The sequence below is a fragment of the Camelus dromedarius genome, chromosome 3 (genome assembly GCF_036321535.1).
Source record: "Camelus dromedarius isolate mCamDro1 chromosome 3, mCamDro1.pat, whole genome shotgun sequence".
Lineage (NCBI taxonomy): Eukaryota > Metazoa > Chordata > Mammalia > Artiodactyla > Camelidae > Camelus > Camelus dromedarius.
The window spans coordinates 107,104,060-107,131,881 of NC_087438.1; the positions used below are offsets into that span (position 1 = coordinate 107,104,060).

The following is a 27,822-nucleotide window of genomic DNA, read 5'->3' on the forward strand; positions in this document are numbered from 1 at the left end:
AGGTTTCCTAGAGAGGACACTTCATAGAGATAAGCAGTCATTCTCCAGAGAAGCTGACTCTAGTTTAACAAGAGAGGCTCACACAGTTACCAACTGGAAAGGACACATCAGATGGGTCCAGGTCAACTGACAGAGAAAACCAAGAGTGGTTTCTAGTGAACATCCAAAATAAGGAGTCACAAGGTAGACTGTCCAAATGGAAGGCCCCAACGTGCAGGCCTGCCTCCCACATGGGTGAGTGGGATCAGACATCCACATGGTAAGGATGCTTAAAGTTTCTTCTGAATGGCACTGCTCTTTTGGATCTTACAGCTTGCATTTGCAGGCTGTTCCTGAATGAAGCATGTGAAATTGGTAATAAGCAGGATCTCTGAGGAGGAAGACCATGGATCTGAAAGGAACAGGATGTTTATTTTTCATTTTATGTCCTTTTGAACTGTTGGCAGTATTTTCCATGTTTATATATCCACTCTTTTTTCTTTCAATTTATGAACTATTTAAGCCTACAAATAAAGAACAGAGGATAAGAAAGTTAATATCCTTGCATCTACCTGCTAGCTTTGACAAATCTTAATGTTTTACTGTATATGGTTGTATGGAGGAATCTACAGTTCTCTTCCTGTGTCTTTCTCCTTTACTTTCATACAGAACACTTTGGACATTTCTGGTCACCAAATGTGTGTGTGTGTATTTTTCTCACACCAAGCAATTCTGTGACACCAACTGCATGTCCTACAATTTAACTCAGTTCTGATATTACCTACGTGGCGATAGCGTCAGATCCCACAGGTCAAGGGCTCAATCCCATGAGACTCCCTACTCAGATGCCAGTTGCAAGTAGTAGGTCCCCAGGTCACCTACAAATTCTGTCTCTCTTGGCTATAAACTGGAGAGTCCCATGACCTCCTCCTCTTTGGATTTGATTATTTGCCAGAACAGAACTCAGAGAAACACTTACTTATGTTTACTAGGTTATTAAAAGAAATGATAAAAGATACCCTGGAACAGCCAGACGAAGAGATACATAGGGTGATGTCTGGAGAGTTCCGGAAGTGTTCCAGGTTCAAGAGTTTCTGTCCCCATGGAATTGAGGTGCACCACCAACCTGGAAACTCTCTGAACCCCAGTTCTTTTAGATCTTCTACATAGATGAACATGTCATCTGCAAACAAAGACAGTCTTATTTCTTCCTTCACAACCTATATACCTTTTATTTTCTTTTCTTGCCTTATTACATGACAAGGACTTCCAGTACAATGTTGACAACAGTGGTGAGGGGGGACGTATCTGCATTGTGTTCACATTGTGTTCCCGTGGTCTCAGTGGGGAAGCTTCAGGTTTCTCACCACTGAGTATAATGTTTGCTATAGGTTTTTTGTAGATATTCTTTATCAAGTGAGGCTACTGAGAGTTTTTATCATGAATGGGTGTTGGATTTTGTCAAATGTTTTTTCTGTATCTATCAATATGATCGTGTGATTTTTCTTTTTAGCCTATTGATGTGATAGATTACATGAATTGATTCTCGAATGTTGAACTAGCGTTGCATACCTACAATGGTGTATAATTCTTTTCATACATTGTTGGATTTGACGTGCTAATGTTTTGTTGAGGAGTTTTGTGTCTATGTTCATAAGAGATACTGGCCTCTAGTTTTGTTTTCTAGTAATGTCTTTGTCTGGTTTAGGTATTAGGGTAAAGCTGGCCCCATAGTATGAATTAGGAAGTATTCCCCCTGCTTTTATCCCTGAGAGAGATTGTAGAGAATTGGTATAGTTTCTCCCTTATACTTAGTAGAACAAATAGTTAATCTTAGCAAATAGGAGGATCAGTCTTGATAGACAAGTACTGGGGATCCAGAGCCCCACCACCTACTCCTCTTTCCCCTGAGGTACCTGTGTGGACCCTTAGGTTTCCATAGAATATGGTTTGAAATTACTGAGCTAGACCATGGATTGATAAAATTCTCTGTAAAGGGCAAGGTGGTAAATAGTTTAGGCTTTGTGGGTCATAGGGTCCCTGTTACAGCTATTCAGCTCAGCCAATGCAGGGCAGAAGCAGCCACAGATAATACATACATTTGAGATGAAAATGTGTCCATGAACTATTTAGTGAAAGGGGCAGCTTACAGAGCATCAGAGCTTTGCTTAAGCGCTTACTGAGTGTCTACTCCACACCAGTCACTGTGCTGAATGATGTATATGGATTATCTTGTTTAATACTCAGAACCACCCTATGATGTAAAGGCAATGGCCTCCAATTTACTGATGGGGAACAGTGACCCAGGTGGATTAAATAACTTGCCAGTAAGATGTGGAGCTGGGATTTAAACCCACACCGCCGAACTCCAGAGCTTGAGCTTTTGAGGCGCCATGGTGTATTGCCGGTTATGTTTACTTACATATATTTACATACGCCTAAAAAGGATCTGGAAGGACAGACACCAAAAAGTGAAGAGGACTTTCTTTGTCAGGTGGAGATTATGATGGCGGGGGAGCGGATAGAAATAAGATTGTTTTAATTGTTTATAATTATTCTGTATCATCATCATAAATTAGAGATTTCCATTAGTAATATAATAACACCAACAAATGAGGCAGTAGGACTTTTTATTTCTAAAGATCTGTCCAATTCTAATCTTCGAGAATCCCTCCCGGCCCCTGCCATTTCTGGAGGGTCTGAGGAAGAGGCGGAGGCCTGAGGTGATGGTGGGAGGGTCTGAGGCGCTGGTCTCTTTGCCCTGGAGGGGCACTTGAAGCTCTTAGGGACTCCAGGCTGCTCCCCCAACCTTTAGTCTTTGACCTCTCTGTCCATCCCTCCCTACCATCTTAATGGCTTTTCTGGCATCTCTAATTACCAGGAACATAGAGGGAACCACAGCTCCTCTTTAGACCAAAAAAAGGAGTCAGACACCCACAAACGGCTGCCTCAGGGAGGGTGATTTCCAAATTGGACCCTGGGAGGGGCAGTGACTGAGCAGGGTAGGGGCCAGATCTGATGTGGGGTGTGGCCTGATCGGCCAGGCTCAGTCTTTTTATGGAGCTGTAGGATTCAGGGACATGGTCCCCAAAATGTAGAACGGAGTACCAGCACTGACTGAGCACCTGCCACATGCTGGGTGCTTTCTGGGCATCACCTGTGCGGTAGGTGCCACCTGGGGTGGAGCCACTGTTCCCAGATGAGCAGAGATTGCTAACCTGCCCAGGTTCCCCTGTGTGATGACCACATGCTCTCTGGCCGCAGTCCAGCTCCCTCCACATGGAGCCAGGAACCCAGTCAGTGGGCACAGGAGCAGTGGGGGCCAGGACTGCTTGGCCTTTTCCTGTTCTCTTGGCTTCCACTATCAAAAGGGCATCAACGAAGAGGCTAGTGACCAAGTGGTCTGAGAGCTCCAGCTCTATCCCTGAGGGGTGGGTTGGGGGCTTTGGGATCTTCCTTGTGGGTTGGACCAGGGAGGGTGGTAGGGATGGGAGAGGGAGAGCGCGTTCTGCCTCTGAGGGGCTGCCAAGCAGAAGGGCTAGACCGATGCCCTGTGTGTCAGGACAAACCCAGCCCTGGGTCGTGAGAAGTAGCAAGGAAGGTCAGGGTGGGCTCAATACCACAACTCACCCTCACTGAGCTTTCCAGAGTGGAGTCAGCTGCCCGGGGTGCTCCCTCTTAGGGGTGGTGTGCAGGCCAAGGCTTGGGGCCACCATCAGAGGAAGGGGATGTGGACACTGGGCAAGATGACCAGCCAGGTCTTCTTCCCCAAGATTCTGCAGTGATGATAACAGTAACCACAGTGAGCCCCCTCTGTGTGTATGCAACATCTAATTTCACTCCGAGAAGAAGGTGTGGTTATTATTCCTGTTTTACAGATGAGAAAACTGAGATCCTGGACAGTGAAGCAACCCGCCCAAATTCCTGCAGCTGGGAAACAGCCTGGTTCAGGCTGGCACTGAACCCATCTATCTGTTTGTCTGCAGAGCCTGCATTCTTATCTAAGATCCAGCCTGCTTCTAGCTATCTGGGGATTTATGATTCCAGAAGGATTAGGAAGCTAGGAGCCCATGATAAGCAGACCAGAGAGAGAGAGACAGAGAAAGACAGAGAGAGAGAGAGAGAGAGAGAGAGCGCGCGCGCGAGAGAGAGCATCCTTATTTCCAGAGGCTTCAGTATTTTCTTTCAAGGCTCCAGCTGGTAATCATGAGATTTGCAGACTTTTTCCTTCTTAGGAAGCAGATTAGGAAGCTTGTCCACTTAAACTAAGTGGCCACAGTCCCTAAAGACATAGAAATCTAAAAGCAGCCCTGCGGGACACTCCCCAGAAATTACAGACTCAGGCTTTTTCAGAGACTGGTACTAATTAAAGGAGAATGCCACAGAGAGGGCCGTGACCGGAGCAAACACCCGCTCGCCTCCCACACGGTGCAATGCTTGAAGGTCCATTTTTACTTCTCGTCTGCAGGGTTGAAAGGCCCTACAGCTGCAGATCTTCAGATTTCAGCTTTCAAACTTCAAATTGTATCATTGTGAAAATTTGCTCAAAAAGCTTTATGTGTTGGGGGTGGGGGGAGGGTATAGCTCTGTGGTAGAGCGCATGCCTAACATGCACAAGGTCCTGGGTTCAATACGAGTACCTCCATGAAAAGTAAATAAAAATCTAATTACCTCCCCCTACCACACCCCCCAAAAGAGCTTTATGTATGGAATTGTTATCCAGTCCAAACTCGTTCTGCTCACTGCACGACATGCCAATAAATCAGGAGATGAGGTATTGGGGCAAGGAATAGCGACTTTATTCAGAAAGCCAGCAGACCAAAAAGACGGCAGACTTATGTCCTGGAGAATTATCATCCCCAAGTCAGAATTCAGGCTCCTTTTATACTAAAAAGGCGAGGGGGTGTGATTTGTTGTTGCCAACTTCTTAGTGTCGAAATCCTTCGTTCTTGCAGCTGTCCATGTAGGTCAGGTCATGATGTTCCTGTTAACCTCCAAAAAGACAAATGTTATTCTCTGTTCTGCAACATTTTGTCTCTTTGTGAATGGGAAAGTGTTATACCCTTAAAGGTCAGAGCTTGAAAATGAGCTATCCTGTCTATTTCAGGCTATAGGAACATTCTTTTACAAAAGGTGCAGAACCAGCATGACTAAGCACAGGAAACAGCACAGGTTTAGAGCTAAAGGAACTGATCTAATATGGAGTCAGGTTTGTTCTTCTCCATCCAGCATTAGGCGTGTGATGATCTTAAGTCTCACAGTAACCAGTAGGTATGTTACAATCCCCATGGTACAGATGAGGAAACTGAGTTGCACAGAAGAATCAGTTACTTTCCTCAGGCCATGTGGTTATTAAGTGGTGGAGGTGGACTTTGAATCCAGATCTGCTGAAGTCAAGAGCGTGGCTTAATACCTCTAGGCTGTAGGAAGAAGCCTGGTAGGTAAAACTATATGTTGAGCTGCCTTGGTTTGGCACATGAGCCTGTGCCCTCTGGAGCCCTTGGGGAACTTGGCCAGCACCAGAGAGCAGTTTAAAAAATTGGCAAGCAAGTCCAGTGTCCACCAACAGTCGAATGAATGACACTTGTGGTACAGCCGTACAATGGGATACTACTCAGTGAGAGGAAGAAACAAACTACTGATAGCTTTATAACGTGGGTGAATGTCAAATTGTGCTGAGTGGAAAAAAACGACAAAAATGACTACTTTCTGTATGACTGTACTTATGTAAAAGTCTAGGAACTGCAAACTAATTGATACTGACAGAAAGCAGATCCATGGTTGCTTGGGGATGGAGGGAGGGGTGGGAAGGATTATCAAGGGTCCCAAAGAAAGTTTTCGAGGTGATAAATGTCACCACTCTCTTGATTGTGGTGATGGTTTCATGAGTGTGTATGTGCATATTTTAAAACTACATATATGCTTACATTGTGTGCCATTTATTGAATGAAATTATACCTCAATAAAGCTGTTTAAAAAAAACACTCAAAAATCAAAAACTTGTATTTAACAGGAGGCAGAGACAGGAGGTGACTTGCTCAAGCTCACTCAGAGTGGAGGGGCTCCCTTCACGGTCCACACAGTCACAGTGATGGACCCTCTCCCAAGTCCAGTCGTCGGGCTCTGCCTCCAGCTCCCTGGGGGCCAGTGTGGCTTCTCTCCAGCTGTGGGGATGTCAGCACCGGACAAGGTAAGGCTTTGGCCATGGGGTGGGGAGGTCAACAGACGCAAAGGTGGTGGGAGGTTCACCCCAGCAGTCCCAGGAACAGTGAGACCCAGGGTTGGCTCCAGGCTGCTCACACCAGGGACCTTTGAAAAAACGTAAACCTGCTAAAAGGATCAGACAAGGTGATCTCCTCTGTATGATTAACTCAATAAACACCTGCACACCTGCCAGGTATCTGGGTCTGTCCTGGTCCTACAGGGACCGGATGAAGGTGAATGACATTAGTGCAAGGGCAGGATGCACAATGAACAACCCCCAAGTGGCTGCCATTACACAGCCATCAGATATCCCCTCAGTGCCCGTTCTGTGTGGCCTGATTCTTGAGGACAGGACAGACACGTGGACAGGAAGCTCTGCCTCAAGACTGAAGCTAGTGGGATAAATGCTGTGAAGCCAAGAGGAGAAATAAATCACTTCCAGTTGTGGAGAGGTTCCATGGAGGCTGTGGTATGCAAGGGAGGGAAAGGAATTTGTACAGGGAGACAGGAGGTGGTGGGGAGGCAGGCAGGGATCATTCCACTTACGGGGGCAGCAGGAACAAAAGCATGGCATCTGGGAGACCCAGGAGGCGCGGCTGGCTGAGGGGAGGGCGGGAGAGGCTGGGAAGGTGGGCTGGGTCAGGTACTGGCGAAAGCACTGTGGTAACTTGCGGACACAACTGCTCCCCATTCCCACACAGTGCTGTGTGATCTCATTCGCTCCATCAGCTGGGCTGCTGGTGGGCGCGGGAGCTTCCTCAGCTCCTTGGGGGCCTCAAAGGACAGAACCCAGGACCTCGGCTGGAAACCTGGATTCCAGCAGGGCTGGGGGGTAGGGGTATGGAGAAGAGCCAAAGGAAAGGAACTCCTTCAAGGACCACTCGCCCTAAGAGGAACCAGCATCTCCACCCTGGGGCGTTCCCAGTGGGCCAGCCAGCCTGAACCAGGTCTCTTGGGAAGCTTGAAAATGGAAAAACTCGAGTTCAGACTCCCAGAGCCCACAGAAATGGTCTTCACCGGCTACGCGGATGGTCAGATCCAAAGGACACTGCCATCTTGTGGCAAAGAAGCCCAGATACCAGGAGGGTTGGGAGAGTCCCTGTGCCCCCAAGGGACCACAGAGGTAGAAATGGCTGAGACTTGTTTTAACACTCTCGTATCGGGACCCAAATTTTGCCAGCACACAGTTTAGAGTGGAAACAAAATCTTCCTTAAGGCCCCTGAGGTGCAAGTGTTGTGCATTGTACATATGAGGAAACCACCTCTGGAAAAGATGAGGTGACTGGTCCCTGAGGTCACAGGTGGCCAAGGCCAGGGCCAGGTCTCATCCCAGCTCCAGCAGGGCTTGTCCCCAGTCACTGCCCAGCAGATGGTCAGAGCAGCAATTCTCAACGTGTGGTCCCCGAGACCTTTCAGAAGGTACACGACGTCAAAACTTTTCCTGTAAGATGCCTTTTTCTTTCCCTTACAATCATGCAGTGAAGTTTCCAGAATCTAAATGCTGAACAATGATCTCATCTCGTCCTGATGGCTACTGGGATATGTGCTTGTGTATTTTTGTGTTTCAAAAATTCCTGTTTTAATTTCTAATATGGCATAACCCACATAACCGTAAGATCTTGGAGATACTCAGTAATTCTTTAAAGAGTAGAAAAGGATCCTAAGGTGAAAAAGTTTGAGAGCCACTGGTTTAAAGGAGTATTTTTTAAACAAAAAGCTACACAAACTAAAACATTCCTGCTGTTCTGATATAACTGAATCAACTCTGTGAGACACTGACTTTTAGGCTGACTGGAACTCTGCCATTTCTACAGATCTTTGATTAATTAAATACACACAAATATACGTGAATAGCGAATGTCCACTGGGTGGTATCTAACTGGCCGGCACTGCTCTGGGTGATTTACCTGTGCCGCCTCATGCAATCCCCACCATTTGCTGGTACAACTTCTATGCCCGTGGACAAGGAGCAGTCAAGTGCACAGCTTTGCAGTATGGAGCCTGGACTCTATCCCAGGCAGTCTGCCTTCACTGCCTCTTCCTTGTGTTCTAACTGCCTTAAGATTTTACATCCCTTAAATGCAATTCACTTGACAGAAAAAAGTTTTCCAAAATGTAGAGTCCAAGAAAATAGTGAAAAGAAAAGGGATCACCAATCTGACCCAACACCTTTACTTTATAGATGAGGAAAAGTGAGGCCCAGAGAGGGGAAGTGACTTGCAAAAGATCACACAGCAAAGAGTCAGAATCCACCGGGCCTCTAATGCCCAGTTGGGAGCTCTTAGAACTCCAACCTAAGCAAGCACTGAAATTATCTCCCTCACAGCAACATGTGAGCAGCACAGCAAATAAGCCAGTGACAATAAGAACATGCAAGAGACATCTCCAGTGAAAGCAGCTTGACTTCATTGCAGGGGAACTACAGAGCAGCAGGGTGAGTGAGGGTCTCTGCAGGAACTCCCATCGCTGAGCAGGACTGCCAGATCCTGGATCTGTCTGGAAGGCAGGAGAGGGTCAGCGTCCTGAAAGAGGTGGAACAAGGCGCCATCTGCTGTGCACATGGAGACATTCCAAGAGCAGTAAAGGTTCACTAGGAGGCCGTTGTAGGGGTGAGGTGGGAAAGCTTGGTGCTGGAGCAGGATGAGAACCCCCACGTCCAGCCCAGCACGCTGCTCCAGTCAAGACTATTATACTCAGTTTGCCCGGATCCCCTTGGCCTTGCTAAGCCGATGACCGCCGAGGCCCTCTTCTGGGAAACTCCCAGGGCTGCTGGGACAGCTGCCCTGGTCTGTTTCAATTTATACTGGGAAGGGAGCGAACAAAATCACGAGTAAACATCTCTGCCCAGAGCCAGATGATCAAGAGTTCATAACCAGTAAACGTTCTATCTTTGGTGCCCAAACCTGGCTTCAAATCAGTCATCAAAATCAGGGAAGCCTCATAAAACAGACTCAGAGACAGGCTGCCTGGGTGTGCAGGGTAAAGCTTGTTTGATCAGCGAGTGAGTCTCACCCAGTGCAGAGTATCTGCATCTCTGGGAGCCTTTCCGTGCTACACACGGTTACTGACAGATGCACACATGAAATTCTGTGCTGCTGCAATCTGCTGTGAAGTTACATGGGGTGGGGATAGCAGGCCATAGAGGAAATGATGGCAGTGACTTGATGACAGCTGGATGTGGGTGGTGGGCACATGGAGATTCATTTTACTGCCCTACTTGCATAGGTTTGAAACTGCCTATAACAAAAAAAAGCTAAAATAAGTCGATTCTATGAGAACTACCCAGCTATAGAAAGGAATGAAGTACTTATACATGTTAAGTTTGGGTGAATCTTGAAAACATTATGCTGAGTGAAAGAAGCCAGACACCAAAGGTCACACGATGATTCCTTTTATGTGAGACATCCAGAATAGGTGAGTCCAGAGGGGACAGAAAGCAGATTAGTGATGGCCAGGGGATGGAGAGAGGGGGCAGTGGGAGTGACTGCTTAAATGTATACAGAAAGTTTTTCTAGGGTGATGAGAAGTTTTGCAGCTAGAGAGAAGTAGTAATTGCACTGAATACACGAAGTGCCAATGAATGGTACACTTTAAAATGGTTAACTGCATGTTGTGTGAATTTCATCTCAATTAAAAAAACATACTATGAGCAAAACACACATTAAGCTATGCATGGTTTGCAACTGGCAGGTTATTAGTTTTTTAGTTCAACAAAATTCACATGCTAAGGCCAGGAGTTTCCAATTCAGGGTGTCCACACTGGGGGTCCCCTATGTGTGTAGCCAGCTGAGGAAGTTTTTCCTCTTCCCTCCCTCCACCCTCCTTGTCACAGAGACCTTTATAAACATAATATTGCATGGAGGCCCAATATAAAACAGAGCTACTTGGGACAGATGGAAGGGCCCAGAGTCCCTCCCACCCACCCCCCCAAAAAACCTAGGGATGCAGGAACCATGTGATGAACACCGGTATGGTGGAAACATTATTCTCCCTTTAAGGGTAATCCTTCATCTTCAGAGGGATTTCACAGTCACCCCCACAAGGCAGGAAAGCAGGGTAGAGGCTGCAGCTCCATTTTACAGATGGGAGGACTGAGTCTCAGGAATAAAAGTGTCCAAAGTCACAGTGTGAAATGAGGGCAGAGCTAAAATTAGAATCCTAGCATACTGCTTATTCATCCCAGGATCATTCCCAAACATGGTTGTATCCATGGGCAGAAAGGGGACCAGGGAGCCAGACATACCTGACATCTCATGATTTGTACATGATGTCACCAGATACACAGGACACTCCCACAGCTCAGATTCGAATGCACATCTTTAGGAAAGAGGCTGTACCTGCAGGTCATTGTCAGTTGTAGCAGGCCTCTGCCTGGGGAGCTGAGGACCATGCACAGGGACCATGCTACCAGCCACTACAGAGCTCCAATTCAAGAGGCCGGACTCTCACCCTGCCCCTGCTACTCATCTGTGTGGGGCTGGTCCAGACACTGTCTCTCTCCAGGCCTCCTTTCTCTCAATTATGGTGAGAGTACTGAATAGCATCAGAGATGTGGCGATTGTAATTCATGCATGAAACGCACTATATGGGGTAGGAGGGCTGTGCTGTGGAGGATCCTGAGGCTGTGCTGGGCACAGAGGGAAGGAATACTGGATGTGTGAGTCAAGTCTGCCCTGCTTCCACAGTGAAGGGTGCTGGCACAGTGCCACTGACTTGCCTTTCCAGATTGTGTAAAATCCAAGGGAACATCCAGCTAAACACGCTGCTGTTTTTTCTCTTTGTTTTTGTTGCTTTTCACTTTTAACAGCTTTATTGGAGGTGTAACTGACATGCTATACACAGATATATTTTAAGTGTGATAATTTGCAACTTATGAAATGAATATATCCACATACCATCACCCCACTCGAGATAATGAACATATCCAACCCAAAAGTTTCCTCCTGCCCCTTCGTAATCCTTCCCTCCAGCCTCTCCTTGCCACCCCACATCATCAGGCAGTCACGGATCTGCTTTGGTTGCAACAGATAACTTTGCATCTTTTTAGAATTTTATTCATACAGTATAGTCTCTTTTTTCCTGGCTCCTTTCATTCACTAGAAGTGAGATGCATGGCTGATGGTATTCAGCTGTATGGCTGTACCACAATTTGTTTATTCACCTGGTGATGGACACTGGGTTGTTTTCAGTTTTTGGCTATTACAAGCAAAGCTGCTATCAGTATTTACATACAGGTCTTCACATGGACACGTGCTTTCCATTTCTCTTGGGTAAATACCTCACAGAGGAATGGCTGGCTTTTCAGAAACTACCAAATTGAGCATGCTGTTGCTTTTGCACCAGTCTGGGCAGAGGGCATGCTCAAGAAGTGGATAACGGTTCCAAGTGGGGACAGAGGCCAAAGAGAAATAACTTACCTGGTCACTGCACAGGACCACAAGACCCAGGGCGTAAGTGTCACCTCTGATGGGACAGTTAACTTGGCACAGCAAAAGCCACACTGCTCAAGGCCATATGCTCTAAACTTAAACCCTGCTGCTGATGAAATGTACCCCCAAGTCATAGAGGGGTCCCTGGGATACATCATGCAGTGCTCAGTCTACTCACAGGGGGGCTGAAAGGAGCCCCTGAGCTTGTCATTTGCGTTTGGTAATGACATATCTCGTTGAGGTGCCGGGGCCTCACTCACCTGCCACTTTGGTCCATCCTGCAAGCCAGGGGCCTGGGCCTTCACTACTTGGGGCCGAGGTAGGAAACAGCCTTTCCTGTTTTCCCTAGGGTCTCCAGCAGAGTGTCCACGCTGTGCTTGGAGTCGACGCAGACCTTCTTGTTGGGCAGGTCAATGTCAAACTGAACTCCTGCAGGAAGAGCAAGTAGGGGTGGGGAGGGGGGAGATGCTCCCAGTCAGGCTCCTGAATTATTCACAACCACCCTCCTCTTTCCTCTAGACCAGGGATCAGCAAACTTCTCCTGAAAAGGACCAGAGAGCATATGTTCTAGGCACGGTGGGCTGCACGAACTCTGCTGCATAGTCTTCTGTGTGTTGTCTTTACAACCGTATAAAAATGTAAGAGACCACTCTCCGCTGCCCAAAAACAGGCTGTGGGCTAGACTGGGCCCAAGAGCTGTAGTTTGCCCATCCCTGCTCTAGACCAGGGCTTCTGTTAAGTTTCTTTCTTAGTTGCAGAAGTAATACAGACAAACCATTAAAAAAAAAAGGAGGGGGGCAAACATTTCTGAATAAAATTTAAAATTGTAAGGGGCCCCCTACTATTTCCTACCTCTCAGGATCAATGTGAACAGCAGGGCCCCTGCCCAGTCTTTCTCTGATGGACAAATGGGAAGTAATTTCCCGAAGTGGCATCATACTATGTAAACGGGTCTTACTGTATTTCACTTTCCAATGTCCAGGATGTCTTGCCATCTCAGTACATACAGACTTACTTCATTCTTTTTTTTAACAGCTACCCCATATTCCCCACTGTGGATGACCCACACATCTCAATCTCCCACTGAAGGATACTGAGATTGCTTCCAATTTCTCACTATCATCACAACAGCGCTATAGTAAACATACTTGAACGCATCTTAGGAAACTTGTGAAAATATGCCTATACCATGAATTCATAGAATGAAAACTGTGGGGCAACAGATTGGCATGTTTCAAATGTAGCATAGATTTTGCAAAACTGCACCCCTAAAGGGCCGTGCCCTTTTAAAGCCCCCTAGTGGCACACAGGAATATGTGGAATGGGTCTCGCTGAGACAACAGAATACAGACAGGAGGCCCCTGACAGGTCTCAGGCCTGGCTTCACCACGGACTGGCTGGGTCCTGCCCATCACAGGCCTCGGTTTCCCCATCGGTTACATGAAGGAGTTGGGGTCGGCCAGCCCTCATGGGCTTTCCAGTTCAAGTATGCCCGGCGCTGCCTATCTGTGGCCCCATCAGCTCAGACAACCCTTCTGACCTTTCTCAGGATGCCATCCAAGAGGAGAGAAGAGTGGAAGATGGGTAGAAACTCATCCGAGCTCAAAGGCAAATCCTCCAGCACTAGCAAAGGGGCCTCAAGAAGCACAGGGCACAGGACTTAGTCCTGCCCTTGGACTCTGTACCAAATGGATACTGGGGGTGGGGGAGTACAGTGGATCCTGGCTGTACTCTGGGCTCTGTCTTTTGGCTTAGATGTGTCTCCCTCCTCTTTGGAATAAATATTTGAGTGGCATCAGAGAGCTGCAAGACCCTCTGGGATCACATGACCCAGTGGATTTCAAGCTGTGTGCCCTGAAGCCTGCAAGTGTCCTGGAGCCGGCAAGAGCGAAAGCAGGCCTGCCCTCCCTTCACCCAGAGCAGCCACTTGTATAGCAGAGTTCCATGCTGAAAGCATCCACAGCAAAGCTGAGAGACGGACGTTCCCAGAGCGCAGCCGGGGAAGGCCGGCCCCGGGGAGAGGAGGCCATGGTCACACGGCGGGTGGGCAGCCAGGTACTTCCCACTGTTTCAGATTCTTTCAAGTTCAGATCTCAGTTACGGTCTAAAACCAGCCATGGACTCACTCCCTGTGGGACTGTGAGCAAGTTTCTTCCCCTCCCAGGCCCTGGTGTCAACATCCTCCATTCCTCAGGCAGCAAGTACGGCTCAGAGGACTGCAGTGAGTGCTAATGAGATGACATCCACGTGAAAATCCGTGGCAAATTGGGTGTTATTATTATCTAGGGTTTTAAAAATGAACATCTTAGAAGACTGACTGCCCTAGCACCACCAGAATCTGATCACAGGTCTGTCATGGAACCCCAGGACCAGACCCCAGCCTGAGAACTGAGGGGGCTGGAGGACAATAATGGTTTTCTGTGTCCAAAAGAGGGACTTCAGGAGTTCTGCACATGACTGATCCAATATTTCTTACAGTCTTAAAGCTTTTAAAATCTTAATTGAAAATGACAGTCAAACATTTCCATAACAAAAGTTACCACACTGCAGATGAGCAGGACTGCCAACATATTAACTAGTACTGCCGGGGTTCTGCTGTGGCCAAATTCTAGCTCTGCCACTTATTGGCTGTGTGATCGCGATAAGTTAGTTAACCTCTCTGAACTTCAGTTCCCTCCTGCTTGAAATGGAGGCACTCAAAGAAGCTCCCTGAAATGTTTGTGGTGAGGATTAAATGACGTGCTCCACAGAAGCCACTGAGCAGAGTACTTGGCACATGCTCAATATTCAATACATTTTGGTTTTATTATTATCAGCCCTGTCTGCATGCATTTGAACAAGATATAAGTGTATGGGTGTCCCTACCCCGCCCCTCACCACAGGCCACTCACTCACCTCCCAGCTTGTTGAGGACCCGAGTGACTGCATTAGAGCAGCCTTCGCAGGTCATGTCCACGGAGAACTCGTGCTTCTGAAACAAAAGGGACCATGAGCCAAGTCCTGCAGAGGGGCCCCCACACCCCACTCACAGGCCAAGACAGAGGGCAGGGAGTCAGCAGGATCGGCTATGGGCTGCCTCTCCCATAGGCTGTTTCTGAGCCCCACTCTCTTCAGCTGCACAGTGGAGTAACTGAGAGCTTCTGTATCTCGCAGGCTGTGTGTTAAAGGAGAGAATCCCTACGAATCTTCCAGTGGTGTCTAGCGTACAGCGAGGAGAATCACCTGGGGAGTTAACTTAAGATGTTGGTTTCTAGTCTCACCTTCAAAATCCTGATTCTCCAGCTAGGGGGTTGCCTCAGGATCACTAATAACTGATGTGGGTGGGCCCCATACTCTGAGCAATGTTGATCTGCTGTCTTATTTATGCATCAGAAGATCATTTTCTGCATTAGAATCACCTGGGAGTTTGCAACAATGATAGGTTCTGATCAGCAAGCCTGCGCAGGGGCCTTTTAATGGCCAGTAAGCTGCCCTGGTGAATCTGAAATACTGAGACCACTGCCCGAGCAGCTCAGAGGCAGCACCTGAGTCCTGGGAAGGGAAAGGATTTGCCTGCGCGCCCAGCGAGCTGCAGCTGGGCCGGTCAGGGAACCCAGGCTCCTGGACTCTCCATGTGGCCCAACATCCTACAGTCTCCAGGATAGCCAGCCAACCTGACGGCAAGCTCCCAGATGATGAGGCTTTGTTCAGTTCACTGCTGCACCCTCAATACTGGGAATACTGCCTGGCACAGAGTAGGTGCTTAACACATTTTGTTGAGTGAATAGATGATTAACACAGCTGGTGGAAGACTTCTGGGTCCTTCCTTTGCTTTCAAAGATGACTTATGCCAATAGTTCCTTTATGTTAAATCTCTGGAACAAGACCCGGCTTCAGATCCCAGCTCTGGTGGCACTTAGTGGTCACTGTGTGACCATGAGTAAGTTACTTAACTCCTCTGTGTCTTGGTTTCTGTAGCTGCAAAAATGGGATGAGAGTCCCTCCCCAGGTTGGTGAATGGGGTGAACATAGGATTTTAAGCATGGTAAGCAGCATGCAAGATGGCCCAGCGATCTCAGACTCCTGGTTATTTATGCCCTTGAACAGTCCCATTCTACAATGTCTCATGGTTGGCCTGTGTGTCCAGTAGAATATGGCTGAAGTGACATTAAATGCCCTCTGAGGGTAAGTCAGAAAAAACACCGTGGCTTCTGCCTTACTCTCTCTCTGGGGTCATTCACTCTGGAGGAAGCTGGCTTCCCTCACGCAACCCTACGGAGAGATGCACATGGTGAGGAACTGAGTCCTCCAGCCAACAGCCGTGTGACAGCACCATCTTGGAAGCAGAGCCACCTTCAAATGACCACAGCCCTGGACACATCTTCACTGCAGCTTCATGAGAGACCCTGAGCCAGAACACCAGCTAAGCAGCTTCCAGACTGCTGACTCTCAGAAACTGTGAGTTAAATTTGTTGTTTTAAACCACTAAGTTTTGGGGTAATTACTCAGAAACAATAGATAATTAATGTTAGGAAAAGAGACTGGAGCCTAGTAGTAGGTTCTGGGGTAAAAAGTTAGCTGTTGGATTATCATTATTAGTTTGTTCTACTTCCTGCTTTTCTGTCCCTTTAAAAAAGCTTGGCTACATTTTTCATGGAGCATTTCAAATCTATTACTTCAACTGGAATTCGGAGCACAGCACTGTATCTGATTGGAAGACCTCAGGCAAAATCCCTGCCCTTAAGGGCCCCAGTCCCCTTTTCCATACCAAAAAGCCATTAGCCAATTCAGTTTTCTCAGCCCCGGTGCACATAAGAATCATGGGGAGACTTGGGGACCGTGCAGCCCTGCAGGCAGCTGCCTCAGTCGGCTCTGTAGCTCTGGGTGGGCCCCAGGACTCTCCATTTTTAACCCCCTGGGGTGAGACAGGGAGGCAAAACCACACACCTGAGACAAACTGGTCTAAGTGGCTTCTCAAGCTCTTTCCAAGTCTCAAAACATCTTTGGGTCTGGATTATTATCATGCTGTACAGGAGAAACTGAGGCCAAGAGTTAAGCAGCTTGGTTTTCCAATGCTGAATTACCTAACCATCAAGACCAGGAACCCCGGGGGCGGGGTATAGCTCAGTGATAGAGCGCATGCTTAGCATGCGTGAGGTCCTGGGTTTAATCTCCAGTTCTTTCCCCCTCTCTCTATATATAAACACACACACACACACACACACACACACACACACACACACACACACACACATAAACTATATATATAAATAAATAAACCTAATAACCCCCCCCCCCAAAAAAAGATCAGTAGACCATTACTTTATTCAGGCCAAATCTGCAAAATCTGCTTTAAGAAAACGGTTTCTAGCGAGGATTCCAAAGTCTTGTCCTTAACGTGTGGTATCTCAGATGAATGGTATCAGCATCACCTGGGAGCCTGCAGAAATGCAGAATCTCAGATCCCACCCCAGGTCTCCTGAAGCAGAATCCTCATTTTTAACAAGACACCCAGTTTATTCCTGCCCACGTTATACTTTGACGTTCTATTCTAGAACAAAAATTGGCAGATTCCAGCTTGCCTGCGACCTGATTTTATATAGTTTTACTGGAACATAACTAAGTTATTCGTTTACTTTCATACTACAATGGCAGAGTTGAGTGGTTGGAACAGACCATATGGTTCCAAACTTATCTACTATCCTTAGGTATTTACTATCTGGCCTTTAGAGAAAAAGTTTGCTGACTCCTGCTCTAGAATAATCTTATCATCTGTCTGGTGGGGAGGGTATAGCTCAGTGGTAGATTGCACACCTAGCATGTACAAAGTCCTAGGTTCAATTCCGAGTACCTCCATTGAACAATAAATAAGAAAATAAACCTAATTACCTCCCCATCATAAAAATTTAAAAATTAAAAAACAAACAAAAAGAATAACCTTATCCTCAGTGTGTTGCACCTGTACATGCATCCAAAGCTTTAACGGTTTGCAAGGCCAATGTAAAACCCAAATCTACTGAATGCTCACTATTTGCAATGCTCTTTATATAGTATCTAAGTCAGCCCTCACCCAGTCTAGAAAGGGAGCTAATCACCCTACTATATTCAGGAGAAAACTGAGGTTCCAAGGGTTAACGCAGCTGCCCAGTCACGTGCTGAGGCTACGGTGTGAACCCAGGCTTTTCTGGGTCCAAGGACACCCTGCTGGTTTTGGACCAGCAGATAGGGCTGCCACATGCCATAACTATGACTCTTAGCAGAGCCCTGAGATGGGAATGGCTTGTGAAGTTTTTGCTTCCCAAGGACCTAAGGTCAACAGAGCTCTAGAGCTCTCTGTCGTAGGCTACAGAGAGCAGGTCTCCTTTCATCCTTCAGGGTACAGAGGTCAGAGGCTTCCAGGGTGGCAACTGTTACAATTCGGTGCTTTCTCCACCACTGGGTTGCAAAAAGTAAATGGACAGAGTAATTCTTTACAGAGAATCCCCAAACCAGCCCCACTTTTTACTCTGCACAAACCCAGCCCCTCAGAGCCTCTGCTCTGTCGCTTATAAAACAGGTCCCATAAAGTAGATGAAAGGGCCCAGTTGTCTGCGCAGTTCTTTAACAGAATCTCAGAACTGGAAGGGCAGAAATAGAATGGGTCACGTTGCCCAGCCTCCCTCCCCTCTTTACGAAATTCTTTCTCCAATATCCGGGACATTCAGTCTTTGAACACCCTGATGGTTGGGAATATGGGAACATAGTAATGTGAGAGTACCTACTATGTACCAGGCATTGTCCATGAATTATCTTGTTTAATCATCACAACAACTTCATGAGGTAGGCATTATTATTATCCTCTATTTTCCCCAAATTTTGGGGGGGGATTAGGTTTATTTATTTTAATGTTTTTTTTTTTTAATGGAGGTACTGGGATTGAACCCAGGACCTTGTGCGTGCTAAGCACGTGCTCTACTACTGAGCTCTACCCTCCCCCCCATTATTATCCCTCCTTTACAGATGAGGTTAGGTCACTCGCTCAGGGTGACACAGCTGGTTAGTGAGTAGCAGGGCCTACAATGGATATAGTGCCCGAAGCCTAAAATCTCACCCACTGTGGTCCTTGTTAAAATTGGGTTGAAACCTGCCTGCCTACAGTTCTACCCTACTTGTCCTAGGTATACACAGAGCTACCATTTCTTGGCGACTAGCTACGTCAGTGGCTGGTGCTATGTATTTTACTGGCATTTTTTCCAGTTAATATTAACGACAGTCCTGTGAGGTCAGTTTTAATCCCCATTTTACAGGTGAGGAAATCAAGGCACCACAGGTATAGCAGCTTGCCTGAGCACCCAGTTGGCAAGCTGGGGCACAGATTTTTCAAAGAGGTTTCTGAGATTCCTAGTGTTTGTCTGAGAAACCTCTCCGGAGACACACTCTCCCTCTTCCAGTTTCGGTGACAGTTACTTGACTAATACTCTTTCACCTTCAGCTGTTCATCTCGTGATATGGTGCCAAGTGCCCTCTTCATTCTGATCATCCAATCTGGTGGGTCTTTTACTTGTCAAAATCTCCAGAAGTGAACGCAGACTTGAGCGACCCTCAAGCTGGCCTTCCCCTCACAGCCATCTCCCGCAAAAACCCAGTAGCCTCCACCATCCTGGTCCCAGGGTGATAAATGCTGTCTTCTAACATTGCCACAGGCAGATTTGTTCAACTGGGAGGGCTGATGTCAGGTTCTTTGTCCATACTTTGTGTTGTCTGAGGATTTGTCTCAAGGCACCTGGCAAGACCCAAGGGAAGTGACACCTGAGATGTTTGTGGCCTGACCCAGGGGGCCTCTGGCTCACCTGTCAGCTCCCCCAAGCTAGGCTGCTAAGACAAAGGGCACCTGCAGGACACCTCTGGGTACCTAGTTGGAGCAAAGCCATAAAACTAGGCACCCTGGGGGATGTCATGTGCTAAACACATGAGTCCATTCAGGATCTCCGAGATGCAACTGAGACCAGAGCTTCCTCCTAAGCCGGTATGACTAGTTTGTTGGGCATCTGGCATGTGCTCAGGCCAGGAGAGACGGGAGCCTGAAGATAAGGGGCTTAATCCTGGCCACACCCAACTCCCAACACTACCTGAATAAAAGACTGGGCTTTTAATTTTTTTAATCTGCAAAAGGCCTTAGTTTTTTTACCTACAAAATGAGGCCATGAGCAACCGTGCATAATTGACCATAAGACTGATTGAGCTGCTAAGGTGGGCTAAGACCTGCTCATTCCTACCCCAAACTCTGCCACTGGCAACTGGTGACTTTGGGCAGGTCCCTGAACCTCTCTGGAGCTCATGGGTTCAGGTTCATAAAGTGACATAGGAAAGGTTAAAAGCACTGTCTCCACTCAGTGTCGCCCAATGCTGACCTGAAAGAGTGGGCAGGGGAAGGGAAGAAAAACGCGGATTTCTTAACACTTGCCCTGTCCGAGAGACAATAGCCACCCCATCCCCCTCTTTCAGGCCAGCTCCCCGGGAAGGGACCTTCAGGTGAAAGGCGCAGGGACCAGGCATCCCAGTTCTGACTCGCCACCAACTCCCTGTGTGATCTCGGGTGACTCTCTGCCCCTCTCTAGGTCTCAGTTACCCCGTCTATGCATGGAAGGTTTGGGCTTGTACTCGCTTGGAGGCCTTGCACCTTCGATGTTCTGAAGCCTGACTCTGAGATAAAACGCCCTTTGGATCCGATTTTGCAAGGGGTAGAAGAAGCTGGGGGCTGAGTGGAAAAGGTTGAGAAGAGGGGCAACAGCTCCGGCCGCGTCCTGAGCACCTGAAGAGCGACCTCTGGCCAAGCGGCGGTGCAGGCGAGGAGCCAGCCGGAGGCCCCGGGTCCGCGCGGGGCGGGGGGCGGCGCGACCACTTACCGGCATGACTGAGGTGGTGGCGGCAGTGGCGGCGGCGACGCCTTCCCCCGCTGTGAGCGCTGGCGCGACTGTGCTTCCGGGTGTGGGCGCCTGCAGGAGCGGCCCTCCGCTCCCGGCCCCGCCCCTCCGGCCTCTCGGGCGGGCAGCTGCCTGAAGGCGATTGGCGTGTCTGCCTCCTTCCGGCCGGGGCGGGGCCTCTGGACACCAGCCGCGTCTGAGGGAGGCGGTGGGAGGGACGCTGGGCTCGTCTGCCTTGCCTGTTGGCCACGTTTAGGACGGCTGCTCCATGCCAGGCTTAGACAAGGGGCTGGGAATACGGGAACCTGTGGTGAACTGGACAGACCCCGTCCCTCCCTAAAGGGACAATCTCATTTATTCACTCAGTCAATATTTATTGATTACCAGCCATGGGCCGGCACTGTACTAGGCATCCAGGGTGCAGTAGTGGAAAGATACAGCCTAGTAGGGAGCCAGGGACGCAGGCAATGATAATGCAGTGTTAAAAGAGCTGTGTCATGGGAGCATAGAAAGGATCTCTAACTCAGAACGGAGGGAGTGGGGGCGGTTCATGAAGAGAGGAGGAAATTAAAGGGGGAAAGTACTCATTCATCTGAAGACGGAATAGGGGCTATTTGGGAAGGAGGGAGGCAGAGGGAATAGCATGCAAGAGTTGAAAGACACGAGAGGGTATTGCTGGGGAGGCAGAGATATTAAGACTGAGAGGCAGGCACAGAGAGAGATGGAGAAATGAAGCTACACTTGAGACCCACGGCCATGAGTGAAGGCAAAAGGAGGCAGAGATGCTCTAGGACACTTAGAAAAACAGGCATACCAAGATGCAGAACTTCAGACACACACACACACACACACACAGACACAGTACCAGGATGGTTCTGTCCTTGGAATATCCAAGGACTTTTTTTGGGGGGTGGGGGGGTCCGTCTTAGTAGTTTGAAAAGTCTTTCGTCAAAGAAAAGAAAAAAATCTCTCGTCAATAGAACTACTTGGGAAGCTTACTAAAAACTCAGATTTTTAGCTTCTCCCTAGATGCGCTGTCCCCTAATATCCAGGTATACTTTTAGTCCCCCTCCTCCTCCTAGTTTGGAGAACCACTCATTGAAGAAAACTATAGTCTTAATACATGGAATCCTTTTGAGAAAGTGTGCTGGTTGTTGATTTACTGTCTCTTAGCTCCAATTCATCCTTTGTGCCTGCTTGTGAAAATCTTGACCTTTGAAACAATGTTTTTCCTTTGCCTGATGGCAGGATGGTAAACTTTGCCAGTAAAGGCTCTGGAGAGACACTGGAGGAGGAAAGGTTTTCCTTTCGGATTCCAGCATGCTCACTCTCCCGGCTCTTGCAGTACCTGTGATTGGCCTCTGCGCCCTTCTGAGGACAGCTTCCCTGACACGAGGCCAGGTATACAGGGACCAGCACCCAGCACCTTCTCCCAATACCTGCCCAGCTTACATGCTTTCATAGCACAGTAAGTCCAGTGAGATGATTCTCTGTGAGCAGCTTTCTCCAGCATCCTAGAGGGCAGTTTTCCAGCCTAGAGGATGAATTTCTAGCAAGTTCCACCAGCATGGCACCATAGCCACTCCCCTGCCATTCAGTAAGCCACAAGGCTTGGATCTTGGCCTGGGTGTGTGAGGTGCAGGATTCTTCTTTGGCCACTCCATTTTACTATTTAATGCTGTCAGCAGTGGCTGCTCCCCGTATCTGCTACTCCTATATTCTTGAGTTCTCTTTACTTCATACTAATCCCTCATTACTATAGCCCCGTTACAGCCTTTAAATTCTCCTTATTCAAATTATGGTGTGGTTTCTCTCTCCTGTTTGGACCCAGACTGATTCAGGAAGTGACGAGTTGCCTACTTCAATTTAGAGAAGAAGATCGTGATTCCACCCTTGGCCCAAGTTCAAGGAAAACAAAATAGAAGGGTTAAGTCTAGGTGTGGACCAGTCGTGGACTCACACTGGCCCTGGATGACTAGGCCCACCAGCATGGTGAGTGGAAGGGGCATGGATATTACAGCCCATCTCTACCTGCACAGGCTGCCATGAGAAAGTATCATTGACTGGGTGACTTAAGCAACAGAAAGTTATTTCTCACATTTCTCATGGTTCTAGAGACAGAAGTCCAAGATCACGGTGCCAGCTGATTTGGTTTCTGGTGAGAGTTCTCTTCCTGGCTGGCAGATAGCTGCCTTCTTGCTGTGTTCTCCCAGGGTAGAGCCAGCTAGCTCTGGTATCTCCTTCTCCTCTTATAAAGAGCACCAGCTCTATCGAATTAGAGCCCCATTCTTAAGACCTCATTTAACCATTATCACTTCCTCATAGGCCCTGTCTCCAAACGCAGTCACATTGGGGGTTTAGGGTGTCAACCATGAATTTTGGGGGAAACACATTTCAGTCCACAGCAGAGCCGTGTAGACCAGAGTTTGAATCTTAGCCCTATCATTTGCCAGCTGTATAACCTTGGACAAATAACTTTACCTCTCTAAGCCTCTACAGCCTCAATTATAAAAGGGGATAGATAAGATAACTGTACAGTTTTTTATCTGAACCTTTAGAGGGTGAAAGAGGATGCCATTAATAATGATGCCGAGACAATGGGCATATACCATGACTGTTCCAGGGCTTAGAGTTCCCTCAAAGAAACCCACTCTGAAGTATTGTTTGGAGGAATAAATAAGGTAACGTATGCAAACTCCCTAGCATATTGCTTGGCACAAGGTAGGCATCAAAAAATATTAGAAGTCTTCTAATTTGCTAGGATCTCTGCTGGCCCCCTGACACGGGGTCTCCCCCTACTGGCAAAATGCACACGTTAACCCTCCACCCCATCCCTACCTGCCAGGCACTTTCTAAATTAGGGAGGCGCGGAGGGAGAGAGAGAGACCAGTGAAGGTAGCCCTGGAAACATCTGTACACTGGAGCTGCGGAAAGCAAGATCACTGCGGGGGGCAGAGGAGGAGTAAAGGAAAGGCAGAGGAAGAGAGACTAGCTCAGAGAATTGAGGAGGAGTGGGTTAAGCAGAGAGAGCACACTTTAACGAGAAGCAGCATTATGAAAACTCATTAGAGATAACAAATGAGTACCTATCAAAGAAGAGAGGGAAATGTACAGGATTATAGTTCCTATATATGAATGTATACATCGATTCCATTTATTGACATAAAAATAAGCCTGAAATGAACTACAGCAAATGTTACTAGAAGTTATCTTGGTGGGTTGCAGGATTACAGGCAAAATCCCAACATATTGTTTTTAAAATTTCAAATAGCACAGAAGGATACACAGGGAAAAAGTCAGTCTCCATCCTACCCTAATCCCCTTTTTTAAACAAAAGACATACTATACACAGTTTTGCACCCTGCTTTTCTCACTTTACAAAATATCTTAGAGATTATTCTTTAGTAGTACAGATCAATCACCTTCATTCTTTTTGTTTTTTAATCTGTTTTTTAATTGAAGTAGAGTTGATTTACAATATTGTTAGTTTCAGGTACACAGCAAAGTGATTCAGGTATGTATATATCCTAATACATATGTTCCTTGTTTTAGTCTTTTCCATTCTAGTTTATTATAAGATATTGAATACAGTTCCCTGTGCTATACAGTAAATCCTCATTGTTTATCTATTTTATATATGGTAGTGGGCATCCATTAATCCCATACTCCTGGTTTATCCCTCCCCTACCTTCATTCTTTTTAGCACTACGTTGTGTTCTATTATTCAGTTGTACTTATTTATAACTTATTTAACCAGTCCCTATGGCAGAAACCTTTGGTTGGTTGATCCAGGACTCATTTCCAGTCTTTTTACTCTAGTTACTGTAGAGGCTGGAATCCCTGAATACTTGCTTTCCCATCTTCTCTTGCAGCCAAATATGCCCATACGATATGACTTAGGCCAATAAATCAAAAGCAGGAGTCCGCTGGGAGGCTTCTCGAAAGGCTCTCGCTTTCCTTATAAAGGGAACAGATATTACTCCTTTCCCCTCCCCGCCTAGAATGCTGGTATGATGTCTAGAGCAACCAGGAGGGAAATGCCAAGAGCATCACAGAGATGCTGGTTCTGACTGTGTGCTTGCTGAACCGGTGCCACCCTCAGCTTGCCTCCAGACTTGTCAGGTCAGAAATGCAAGCCCACCTTTTATTTCAGCTACTGCTACTCAGACTTCCTGTTTGTTACTTGCCGCTGACACATTCCTGATACAGTTTCCCACCAATGGACTTATAGGTTGCTTCCAATCTGTTAATGCTGAAAACGATGATGTACAGACAATCCATACACACACATCTTTGCTTAACATTTTGTGTAGAATAAATTCCTACATGTGGGATGGGTGTTCATTTTAAATTTTGATATAGCCAGATTGCCTCTCAGAGAAGTTTTATCAGCTACACTTTCCTCTCTCCAGACCTCTGTGTATTATTCTTACTTGCTCCAATATTTAGGTGAGTTTTGTTTTCTTTTTAAATCTTTTCTTTGTCATGCCTTCTATAACGAATATGTATGAAAAGAATCATGGGGAAACATTTTTAAAAAGCAGAGTGCAGGAATTCCAAGTTCCAGACTGCCCAGCAGTCTCATTACTAGCCTTGACAGCCTGGGTAAGTGATTTCATCACTAAACCAGCAGGCCTGGGAAATGGGCCCTTTCTGGCTGTTGTTACGAGGATAGGATTGTATAGACTATGGTCATGTGTAGTGGTGGGTTCTCAGACAGTGCCTGGTACCTTCCTCCAGGGATACCGTACCTCTGGACCCCACCTACTGGAGTGACCCTTTGGTGGATGCTGGGGTTAAGCTTTGCAAAGAAAGGCCTTTATAGCTGCTGCCTACTCCCGCCAGGAGACCAAGTGTCTATTTTCTGTGTTATAATCCAGGTATGCAGTAGCTGCTTCACTGCTTTATCCACTGAGGAACCCTTAGCCTAGGATCAAAGGCTAGGGCTTAAAGGACCTTCAGAGAAACCTAGGCATGAGAAGAGAGGGCTGCAAAGCCAAGGGAGCTTGGGCTGCAGGCTTGGGAGAGAGAGCAGAGCATCCAGCAGAGTTGCAAATTGGTGGATCTGGCCTGTAGACATACCTTATTCAGGTCCTAAAGGGTTCAAAATATTTTTGGAGTAGTTGACCACATGTAAGAATGCTGAGTGTGGTTGTACAACATTGTGAATGTACTTTGTGCCACTGAATTGTGTACTTCACAATGGTTAGAGTGGTAAATTTTACGCTCTGTATATTTTACCACAATTAAAAAAAAATCTCTTTGTAGAATGGCATGTAAAATTTGTTGCTTCTTTTTTTTACAAGAACTAAAAAAAGCATTTAAAAAATTAAAATTCCAAATAAAGTTGACAAAAGGAATGAACTCAGTTATAGTCCACTTAGAAAGAATACTTCATTGCATTTTTTTAAGTGGGAGCAAAACATTTTTATATCGCTAATAAAATGTTTTAAAAAAAAACACTGAGTGATGTCATATGATGACCCTGGTTTTGATTATCTCCTGAAAAACTGGAAGATCTGGAAACCCATCTGTAATTGGCAGGATAGGCCAGGTAATGCTGTGGTAACAAATAGTCCCCAGGCCTAAATGGCTTCAAACAACAGGTTTCTGTCTCCCTCATGCCATATGCCCATCACAGGTTGGCCATCTTAGAGGAATGGCTCTGTGCAAACTGTTTTTGTCCAGGGATCCAGGTCAAGGGAGATTATCCATAGGGGGCAACAATGAATTTTGGGGGAGGGGTGGGGAGGGAAGACCTCAGCAAATAATCACCAGCTCCAAAGACTGCCTGGAGATCTGTGTCACTTCTGCTTGTGTCGTTTTGGTCAAAGCAGAGCACATGGTCATGTGTATCTTTAAAGGAGGCAGGAAGGTATAACCCTGCCAGGCACCTGGAGAAGGACAAACAGCAATGTCAGAAAACAACACTAGTGACTGCCTGGGACTCTTTAGACAAGACATGAGCTCTTTGGGCCACCACTGTCCCCAGCCCACCTTAGCGGACTCCCAGCACTGCATCAAAAAGTCAGAGGATGTCTGTCCATCCTCATGCTCCTTTATTCTCTACCAGACAACTGTAGGCTTCCAAGATTTAAAGCTGTGTTCAGTGAGACAGTCCAGACAAACCTGTGTTCAATTCTTGACTGTTCTGGACAGTTAACCTTCCAAACCTCGGTTTCTTTCCCTGTAAAATAAAGATAATAATTAGACCTACCTTCATAGTGCTGTTGTGAGAAATAAGACAAGGCTCACAAAATACTCAGGTCAGTGCCTGGTACCTAAAAGCACTCAGAAGCTACTCTGAGGGTTCCGACAAGTTATTATTTAAATCATGTAATAAACGAAAAGTTTCTTAATGTAACAAAAACTTTAAAATAATACAAAGTAAAAGTCTCCTTCAAACCCTTCTGGCACTGTCTTCCACGGAGGTAGTAATTACTGTCAGATTGCTGTCCATCTTTCCCGATACTTCCCTATGCATTTACAAACACTGATAAACACATGCAAATAATAGGTGTTGGTATTTTTTAAGCATATATGACATACTGTAGATAATTTGCAAGATGCTTTTTTAAATTAATATGCTTTGGGTATTTATACTATATAATATTATAATGTATACTTTAAAAATGTGAACATATGGGTATATAAATACACACATATATACACATATAAACTAGCTTAAGCTTTAAAATTACTACATAAAATGCTCTAGTATGGATATACTATTGTAAATTTAGATATTCTTTTATTAATGTTTAGATTACTCTTCAGTATTACAAACAATGCTATAAAGAACCTCTTTGCTCACTGTATGCATGTGGGAGTGTTTCTTCAGAGTGGATATAAAAAAGTAGAATTTCTGGGTCATAGGGTGTATGGATTTTAATTTTAACAGATGCTTTCAAATAGCCCTCAGAATGGCTATGCCAGCTTATATTCTCTACTAGTAGTATATGAGAATAACTATTTTTCCACACCCCTGTCTCTCCCTCCCTCCCTCTTTCTCTCTCTCTCTCTCTCTCTCTCTCTCTCTCTCTATATATATATATATGTATATATATATATATTTTTTTTTTTACGAAAGGGGACGGTGGTTGCTGCACAGTTCAGGAATCGAACCTGAGGCCTCCCAGGTGGCAGGTGAGATTCTACCATTGAACCACCCGTGCACCAACATTTGATTTTAGCAAATTATCATTTTCACAATTTGATGAGTGAACAGTTATTTAACTTCTTTTTGACTCGGTCTCCTTGTGTTGAACTGAGCAGTTTGAGGATTAGATGCCCTATCATATATATTTTTTTACTGTTCCTTTCTTCCT

At 46.5% G+C, this 27,822-nt stretch overlaps 1 protein-coding gene across 5 annotated transcripts; it reads right to left on the minus strand.

The window, feature by feature from the left end:
* Nucleotides 1-4,756: 4,756 nt before the first annotated feature.
* ATOX1 (antioxidant 1 copper chaperone) lies at nucleotides 4,757-20,623 on the minus strand. Of its 5 annotated transcripts, none has more exons than XM_064484465.1 (4): nucleotides 20,477-20,623; nucleotides 14,508-14,583; nucleotides 11,873-12,041; nucleotides 4,757-4,963 (listed from the first exon to the last, which is right to left on the minus strand). In XM_064484465.1, exons 1-3 carry the CDS (start codon nucleotides 20,480-20,482, stop codon nucleotides 11,917-11,919), a joined length of 207 nt encoding a protein of 68 aa, XP_064340535.1. In that variant the 5' UTR covers nucleotides 20,483-20,623; the 3' UTR covers nucleotides 4,757-4,963; nucleotides 11,873-11,916. The 5 variants fall into 5 exon arrangements, with proteins under 5 accessions (XP_064340535.1, XP_064340537.1, XP_064340538.1 ...); XM_064484467.1 differs by having other exon boundaries at nucleotides 4,757-4,971; XM_064484468.1 differs by lacking the exon at nucleotides 4,757-4,963 and adding an exon at nucleotides 5,903-6,288.
* Between the last annotated feature and the right edge of the window lie 7,199 nt (nucleotides 20,624-27,822).

Coding starts and splice junctions, on each gene's coding strand:
- ATOX1 (XM_064484465.1), bottom strand. Junction 12,042..14,507: donor GGTCCTCAACAAGCTGGGAG/GTGAGTGAGTGG, acceptor CTCTTCCTGCAG/GAGTTCAGTTTGACATTGAC.